The sequence below is a fragment of the Myotis brandtii genome, unplaced genomic scaffold (assembly GCF_000412655.1).
Source record: "Myotis brandtii unplaced genomic scaffold, ASM41265v1 scaffold583, whole genome shotgun sequence".
In the NCBI taxonomy this organism is placed as follows: Eukaryota; Metazoa; Chordata; class Mammalia; order Chiroptera; family Vespertilionidae; genus Myotis; species Myotis brandtii.
Genome location: NW_005370191.1, coordinates 52,841 through 62,447, shown reverse-complemented (window position 1 = coordinate 62,447; position 9,607 = coordinate 52,841). Strand labels below are relative to the sequence as shown.

General features: G+C 42.5%; 1 protein-coding gene across 2 annotated transcripts in view; it reads right to left on the bottom strand.

Annotated features, from left to right (window-relative positions):
* AGFG2 (ArfGAP with FG repeats 2) overlaps window positions 1-9,607 on the bottom strand; it is a 26,146-nt gene that overhangs the window by 16,135 nt on the left and 404 nt on the right. For both annotated transcript variants that reach the window (XM_014550126.1, XM_005879096.2), the window contains exon 1: window positions 9,479-9,607. This exon is cut by the window's right edge. In XM_014550126.1, the coding sequence (XP_014405612.1) occupies window positions 9,479-9,607 (129 nt within the window). The remainder of the gene's footprint in view (window positions 1-9,478) is intronic.

Below are 9,607 nucleotides of genomic sequence, written 5' to 3'. Positions count from 1 at the left end.
TCCAGTGTTCTAATGGGAGACTTGAGGCTAAGCCAAGCAGGTTCCTTATACCTTAAGCTTGACTCTGGTCTAGACCTACTGCCCTCATCAGATTAAAACATAACTGGCTAAACCAAAACAAATAAACTAGACCCTGGGATCAGGAATGAAAGACCACAGGCACATTCAGGAAAGACAGTCCAAATGATGAGAAATCTTCAAAGTTTTACTCTCCTGGAAAAAGTGAGTGAATCAAAATGTGAAAATAAAAGCACTGTAACTCTAGAATAGGGTCCTGGTTGATGCCTTCAGGGAAGCAAAGGGAGAAGGAAGAGATAACAAAATTTACCAAATGAAAATCCTAGAAAAAGGTGGGGACAACACATTCATGCTTACAGGTGCACACACAGAATAAAGATGCTTTTGCCAAGGCTGGAAGAACGGCAGTGTTTGGGTTAGTGTAAGTGAAGATGGTGGGGGCAGGGAGGGAGGACAGATGACACAGTACAGAGTGAACAGTAAAGGGCAGGCTCCTTTTGGATGCTAAATTCCTGACTGTGGATTCAAACAAAGGACAGGACATTGGAGGCTACCATGGAGGCTACAACTGAGGGCACTTTCAATAATTCTGCTGCTGGACTTTTCAGTAGAGTCTGAAAATACTCCTTTAAAAAACAAGCAATATCAATGAGGAAAGGGAGAACCAGAAGCCAGGCTTATACTCCTTTAAAAAACAAGCAATATCAATGAGGAAAGATAATAGCAGGGAGAACCAGAAGCCAGGCTCTGTTACTACATGTCAAACAATAGCTCTTAAACTTGATCTGCCCTGAAGACTCTCTTCTGATCACATTTCAGAGATATTCCAGTTTTCTCTCCTGAAGCCTCTCTTACTAATGGTTTTGTTTTGTTTCGTTTTGAAGTCCAGACAGCCTACTTCTATATTCCTTCCCTTGCCCTTTCTCACCTTAACAACTAGTCCCTTCCCTCTCAGAATACCAAACCTTTCTGAGGTCTAGCCAGAGCAGACCTCTCTGACCTGATGATCCTGGTCCTCTTCTTCACCTCCCACTAACAAATATTTACTTTGCCCAAACACAAGGCATTGTGATAGGCACTTTGAGGGATACAAAAATTATAGAACCCGGTCCCCAATCACTGGACTGCTGGCTTATAAGAAGGAACCAAGGAGCCTGGACAAGAGTACTTCTCAACGCAGTAGGGTGTAATTTAGGCACACAGCTGGATCAGGGAGAATTAGCACCATGATGCGGTAGTGGAGGAAGGAAGATAAATGGTATCAGGGGGAAAAGTAAAAATATATTATGTTTACACTTGAAAAACAGATTCTAAGCCTATCACACAAAGGTCCCTGACATTTCCGGAAAGAAGAGCCAGGAACTGTTAGCAAAGTATAAGCAGGGAGGTGTGCTTTCTTGTAGGGGGAGGGGAAGGGACTTGACCCATGTATCAATCTAGAGGAGATGCTTAGAACAACAAAACTTTCTTTAAAAAATTTTTTTTGATTGATTTCAGATAGGAAGATGGAGAGATAGAAACATCAATGATGAGAGAGATTCATTGATTAGCTGCCTTTTGCACACCCTCATTGGGGATTGAGCCTGTAACTTGGGCATGTTGCCCTGCCCCATGCCCTGACCGGGAAATCTAACTGTGACCTCCTAGTTCATAGGTTGACCCTCAACCACTGAGCCATGCCAGGTCAACAGAACTTTCTATGGCTAAGCTTGAACTAGAGGTGTTTTTGTTTTTTTGTTTTTTTTTTGAGGGGGAGGAAGGATGAGACAGGATAAAGGGAAGGCAGAGAAACTGATTTAGATTCATTGGGCCAAATGAATCTGACGGAATAGGATGTTTCCAAAGCATAACAACCATTGCTTTGACCTTAATGTCTGTAGATTGGCTTATGTACTATAACCAGAGCCACAGTATAGGGGCAGAGAGAGTTCTCTATAAGGTCACACAACATTCTGCCGCCCAGAAGGACTAGTTCCATGGCCTATGAGTCAGAATTTGTTTCTGAATCATAGAGGCCACTGCTGGCTGAGAGAAGCAATTTAGAAACAAGAGCCCCTCCCCTCCCAGTGGATGACACTAAGTTGTCTAGGAGTATTGCTTTCCCTTGGGTACATACCAGGGTCATCCAGTGGGTCAGATGTGAGTCACTGACCTAGAATTAAACAGACCCAACTCTCCAACTTGGATGTAGTCTCCCCAAATTAACTCTCAGGTTCTCCCTAAAAGAAGTGAGAACTAGAAGAAAGTACCCTTCTGTTATTTCTAACCAGGAGGTGCTGGGAGAAATATAGAGATAAATTTATTTGCCCAGAATAGTGCAAGTTTTTCCAGTTGAAAGCAAGTACATTATTAGGATGCAAGCCTTGAGCCCAGTCATAAAGTCTTTTCCCACTTCAGTTTCCTTTTCCCCAAAATGAACCTAAATAACATTTGAAGTACTGAATCTTTAAAGTACTCTGAATTACTTGGCAAGTGAAGCAATTTGCTGAGATACTAAAGTCTGCCCAATTCTCTCTCTTAGCCTTTCTCTCCCCTCCCTCTATTAAGCACCCTAATGTTTCTAGATACCACACCTTTTGTTTCTCTGTGGTCATCACCCTCAAACTGGCCCATATTTTGCTTCTAGCTTGCTTCATAAAAGCCTCAAACCTGCTCAGCTGCTCAGATGAGAAGGTTCTGCCAGGTCAACAATGGAAAAAAACAGTTCCACCCAGCACCCAAGTGCTTTCATTTGTGCCAAATCTGAACTTGGGAATTCCTTACCTCTGAATATTTGTGTTCAAATTTGTACACCCCAGTTTGTATTTCTTAGCCTAAGCAGGGGTTAGCTAACCAGTTTAATCCTTACCTTGAACCCAAACATCATCAAGAAGAGTCCCTAATAGGGAGTATCCCTATTACACTGTTCCAGGGTCAAATTCACTAATTTTAGGAAACTTCTTCCTAATCTAAATTCCCCTGCTTCAAGCCATTTCCTGTTGTTGTTCCTCAGTGACAATGATAACAGCTGTCCTCTCTTGTAGTCACTAGAATCCTGATATTATCAGCTGCCTTCCTCTTCAGGCTCAATGCTAATCCTTTTACAATTTTTTTCTTTCTTCTCTTTGCTTTGGTAACTTATTTTCTTAGGGGTTTTTTAAGTTGTTCAAGGGCCTCATATGATAAAGTGCTTAAGTCTGTAATTTAGTGAAACTCTGTCCACCTCAGCCCAGCAGAGGAGAATATGAAAGGTGAGGTGGGAGGGGATGGAGGAATGGGACTAAAATAAGGGCAAGGTATATGTCTATCTCTCCAACCCAAACAGATGGAAAAGTACTGAATTATTAACACACACCTTTCCCTTCGTGGAGATAAAAAGTGCTTCAACTAGGAGCCACCACTAACAAACCAGACAGGGAAACTAAGTGACAAAGAGGGTAAAACTTATCACATATAAAGAGCTATCAAGCACATCTCTTGACACCCAGCCCAGAGCTCTGCCCACCTTAATCCTGACTCAATCCCATCATCAGAGTAAAGTTGTGCAGAAGTAGAAAAGACAAGTATCTACTGAGACTTGAAGGACAATGGCTTAAACCAGGGGTCCTCAAACTTTTTAAACAGGGGGCCAGTTCACTGTCCCTCAGACCGTTGGAGTGCCGGACTATAGCTTTAAAAGAAACTAGGAAAAAACTGTCTTTCAAAATACCAAGCCATTTCTGCTGTCTCCTTTCTCTGGAGATGGTGTTCAGTATGGTACTTCCCAGAGCTCTGCCCACCTTAATCCTGACTCAATCCCATCATCAGAGTAAAGTTGTGCAGAAGTAGAAAAGACAAGTATCCACTGAGACTTGAAGGACAAGGGCTTAAACGATGGACCCAAACAGTCATGTCAGGGAAGCATGTCACATACTTTGCTGGAAAAACTGGGTATCAAAGGTAGTGCCCATCCCTGATGTCCATGACATTTTAGGCCTCACCATGCTTTCTTTTTACAGAAAAGGGGTTTATTCATTGAGGCAAGCAAGCAAACCAGAACAAGGAAGAACATCGAAGGCTCTGCTTTAGAAATCCTTTTTGACAGCGATTTTTACCCCAACCTAGCTTCAAATAGCAGATTCATCCTTTGGTAGAAGAGTCAGAAAAATAAACTAGCACATGTACCTGTACAGGGTGGGGCAAAAGTAGATTTAGAATACAGCTTATTCTTGTATTTTTATTAATTATTGTATTATTTCCATACAAACATGGGCAAATTAAAAAGATCTATACCAAGTTAAGGAAATTAGGTATTGGAAGAAAACTAATGAATAAAACCAATGAATAAAAACTAGGTCAAATTTGGGACCTACAATTGTGGTAGTATGTATGTAAATTTAGAAACAGCAGAAACAGCCTCTCTCTCTCAGGCCCTCACACCAACACTGTGGGTTTTTGCTACAGCTGAGAAAGTATTTCTCATTAAAAAAGAGATCGTGAGAATGAGCTCACATGTGCAGAGATGAATGCTTAGTCATCACCCACCCACCAATATTAAAATCTGAATTTTTCTTCAGATCTTGGGAAATTCAACTTTGGCTGGAACAGTCAACCTTGCTACATCAGCCAATTCAGCCAGCTTGTAACTGGTTATTCTTCTCACTGCCCCCAGAATACTCCATCCCTCTAAGACAGTGGTTCTCAACCTTCCTAATGCTGCGACCCTTTAATACAGTTCCTTATGTTGTGGTGACCCCCAATTTCATTGTTACAAATTGAAAATAATTAAAGCATAGTGATTAATCACAAAAACCACATGTAATTATATATGTTTTCCGATGGTCTTAGGCAACCCCTGTGAAAGGGTCGTTCGACCCCCAAAGGGGTCTCGACCCACAGGTTGAGAACCGCTGCTCTAAGAGGTAAACATATTTGTAACACCCTCAACAGAAAACTGTCTTTCAAAATACCAAGCCAATTCTGCTGTCTCCTTTCTCTGGAGATGGTGTTGGGTATGGTATTTCAATTTCACCCTCAATATCCTCTTCATTTTTTGTTGTTGTTAATCCTCACCGGAGGATATTTTTTCCACTGATTTTTAGAGAGAGTGGAAGGAAGGGAAGAAGAGGGGGAGAGAGAAACATCGATGTGAAAGGGACACATTGATTGGTTGCTTCCCCAACTGCCCTGAGACCAGGGTGGGGATCAAAGCTGCAACCCAGATATGTACCCTTGATTGGGAATCAAGTCCTCGACACTTCATTGCGTGGACCAACACTCTAACCACTGAGTGACACTGGCCAGGGTTCCTCTTCATTTTAACAAAGAATATTTCATCTCTTTTTATCATCATACATCAATATGAGTTCCCACCACTCTCTGGCCCATGTTGAGCTTTATTTAACTCCATAACATTTATCACTACCTGCAATTATATATTTAATTATTTATTTACAGTCCATGGCCTCTACTAGGATGTAAGCTACAAGAATATGGGTACTTTGTCAATTTTTTTTTAAATATATATTTTATTGATTTTTTACAGAGAGGAAGGGAGAGGGATAGAGAATTAGAAACATTGATGAGAGAGAACCACCAATCAGCTGCCTCCTGCACACCCAGATGTGCCCGCAACCAAGGTACATGCCCTTGACCGGAATCGAACCTGGGACCCTTCAATCCGCAGGCCGATGCTCTATCCACTGAGCCAAACCGGTTAGGGCGTACTTTGTCAATTTTATTACCATATCTCCAACACCTAAAACAGTGTCTGGGGCTTGATAGACACTCAAGTATTCGTTGACGGATTGAATAAATGACTGTGCAGGTTTTTGTCCGACCACAGTTTTCACTACCACAAAAATCCTAATCTATGGGCAATCAACCATGTGGATTTATGGTGTTAACTTGTGTATGTGTCACTGTGGAGCCATGCCTCTCCAGTGCCTGCTGGATTGTGTGTGCTCCATCCCTCACTCTGCAGAATGCAATAAGTATGCTCCATCTCACACATTCTGCCTCTGGCCATCACCAGCTCCCAGCCCTTCCCACATCAGAGGGCACAGGTAGTAGTCTATTAAGACACCTTTAAAAGGTTTATATGCCTTGCTCTAGTCCATGCTAATTAGAACTCCAATTAGCAAATGAGAAGTACCACTGGAACCCAGGCAGATAATCACAGTCAAGGAAACTAAAGCTTTCTTATAGAATTTCATCTGATATATCTTTCTTTATAACCTCAACATGCCTTCAGTTCAGTTTCATTTAGTGACCCAGCCCCTTTTTGACCCTTCACTCTACTGTGACTTCCTGCTAACATAGGGTTGGCCTAGCTTCTCATTTCCCAATCACCAAAATATGTTCCCTAAAGTCTACCACTTCAAGAATCACTTGGAGTGCCAGCACCGGTTTGGCTCAGTGGATAGAGCAGCCGTGGGCAAACTATGGCCCGCGGGCCAGATCCGGCCCGTTTGAATGAATAAAAACTAAAAAAAAAAAAGACCGTACCCTTTTATGTAATGATGTTTACTTTGAATTTATATTAGTTCACACAAACACTCCATCCATGCTTTTGTTCCGGCCCTCCGGGCCAGTTTAAGAGGTTCGATTCCGGTCAAGGGCATGTACCTGGGTTGCGGGCACATCCCCAGTAGGACATGTGCAGGAGGCAGCTGATCGATGTTTCTCTCTCATCGATGTTTCTAACTCTCTATCGCTCTCCCTTCCTCTCTGTAAAAAATCAATAAAATATATTTAAAAAAAAAATAAAATAAAAAGAATCACTTGGAGTGATTCTCATAATGCTTTACCAAAATACTTGGCAAAAATGTCCTTTCTAGAAAATTTTAAAACTAAAAAAAAAAAAAAAAAAAAAAAAAAAAAAAAAAAAAAAACCCTTAAAAAAAAAAAAAAGAGCTAGTAGATTCCTACTATTTGTTCCCATTGGAACTTAAGTTCCTAAAAAGCTAAGCCCTGGAGATTCCAAAATAGGGCCGGAATAAGTGGAAGCTAACTGACATGTTCCCAGGACCAAATGGGAGTTACAACTAAAATACAGAAAAACCATCCTGAAGAGTCAACTGAAAAGTAGCTGGAGAGAACCCTGATAACCAAGGATGGAAAGTGGAGTCCACATAGAGACTGACCTCAAAAAAAAAAAAATAGATGATAGATAGATAGATAGATAGATAAGCCCTAGTCTGAGGAACATACACCTTAGACCAAGGGGGTGGGGAACCCTTTTTCTGCCAAGGGCCATTTGGATATTTATAACATCATTCGAGGGCCATACAAAATTATCAGCTTAAAAATTAGCCTGCTATATTTGGTCAAACATTTAATTAACTAACCTCTAATGCCCTGGCAGGATCAGACCCAATTATTTCATGGGCGTTATATATGGCCTGAGGGCTGGACAGTCCCCACCCCTGCCTTAGACAGAGCCAGGCCTCTTGGGGTACTTTTCTATTAATCAACCCTTATGCCATACTCACCTCCACCCAGTGTCTCTCCAGATCAGTCATTTGACTTTTCATTAATGGGATCAACAATAATGACCACTGGAGAAAGTGGTCAAGTTTTGCAAATTGCGCACTGATATTTAGGGAGTTAATTTTTCCAGCAAAAGAAACCAGGTTTTTAATGTGTCCCAGATCCCTTGCCCCTCCTTCTGTCCTGATTGAAGGATATTCATTATAAAAGGGAAATGTTGTCTGTGGGATACTTTAAACCAAGATCTATAAAATTATGATAATGATGTCAGCACTTCCAGGGTTTTATCTTTCATTCCATCACAGCTAACCATGGGAATGAATTAACACTGTTTCTTAGCATTTTCTTCCTAGGACCTAATATCATCAATTTTAACCTTCTGCTTTTCTTTACTTTTTTCCAGACTCTATAATCAGATTTTCCTTTTCATAACAAGGTCTTCAGGAATCTGCTCTCTTTCTACTTTATGCTATAAATATTTCTAAATTTTGCTTCTTCTCTCGTCAGAGTATTTGTCCTAATCTCTAGTTTCTATCATTTTGCTTCACTTTCATTTCGACCACAGCTTTTGACACATTTCTATTTGGATTCTAAATCATTATCCTAAGAGCCACAGTGGCTTTTACTCTTAGACCAAAGTCAAGTCCTTTCTCACAACACCCAAGTGAGATTGATCAGAACATAGCAGTTTGGCAAAGGAGGTAAAAACTGAATATAGAAGTTATCCTAAACTGTATCTTAGAAGACCTGGATCCTCATTTCTGATCTGCCATGATCATAACTAATATCAAACAACAAATGCTGAAAACAGCAAGCCCCGCACGGCATTGGATAAATTACTAAACCTCTCTTTGCTTCTGTTTTCCCATCTGTCAAGCAAGAACAATACTGCTCTCGCCTTGGCTCCTAAAGGTGTAAGAAGAAACAAGGAAAGCACTCCTTGTTAAAAATGAAACCAATAACCAAACAAACTAATGTATTAAAACAACACTAAAAAACAGTAATAATAAACGCCTAGATAAAAAATAGAGATACAGGCTTGGTATCAAATGTTAATCGTGTATCTAACCAAACAATTCCCTAAGGGGGGGGGGCGGGGGAGAGAAACTTACTATATAACCAGAAATCTGGGCTAGAACTGTGGTTCTAAATTAGCTCAGGCATGGCCAAATACAGTGCTAGTGCCAAGGATAGCGAATCAGATTATACAACCATTCTCCTCTCTCCCTCGGTCTAGAAAGAGTTGCAAGATGTTACTACTAGGATCAAGCCATGGCAACAAGGAGCTTAAAGACATAAATTATTACACATAAGGATGGCTCATCCAGATCTACAAACCTTTGGAAAAGTTGGAAAAGCTGAGCTCTCTAACAGGACAACCCTTCAGCTCTCATCATCACTTAGATCTGTAAGATACCTACTTCTGGGTGGCATTTCAAAGCCCTGCAAGATGAGGATCTGCACCTGGACACTTGAACTGGACCCTGACCTGCCACTATCCCTGTGCTCTCACCCTGGGTTAATTTGCCTATTTTAACTCGGTTTCTCCATCTCCCACTCCAGGATGGCCACAAGCCAGAAGGAAGACAGGTGCTCCTTCATCCTGAGTCCAGTTTGCCCTACTCTTTCCTTTTTGTCCTCCGGGTACAAGAAGTTCCCTTTCAAGGGTTATGTCATTCTCCAGCCTTTTACATCTCGAACCGCCTCCCCTCAGTTCTCTTCAACCATCCATCCCCACTTTCGGTTCTCCTTGCCTCCCGTAGGGAGTGTCTCCCTTCCTCGCCTGCGTCCTTCCTTCCCCCTGCACCGCGACTCCAATCGTGCGTCTGGCCTCGGCTGCCCCTTCCCTTTCCCCACGACACCTCTGCCACGGAGGGCTCTCTCACCACATCCGGCGCGTCCCCATGCCTCCCCGCCACCCCCACCTCGGCTCCGTCCCTTCGCCGGCCTTCACGCCGACTCCCCGCCACTCCTTCGCGGCCACCCCTTCCCCCCGCGCCAGTCCACTCACAGGAGGCCGGAGCAGGTGGTGCAGACGAAGCTGCCCACGGTGATGTCCACGTAGGTGACGCCGCGCTGGGCGCACTCGAAGCAGTGGCGGTTCCCGGCCTGGCTGCAGCCGCCCAGCTCCCCCACCCGG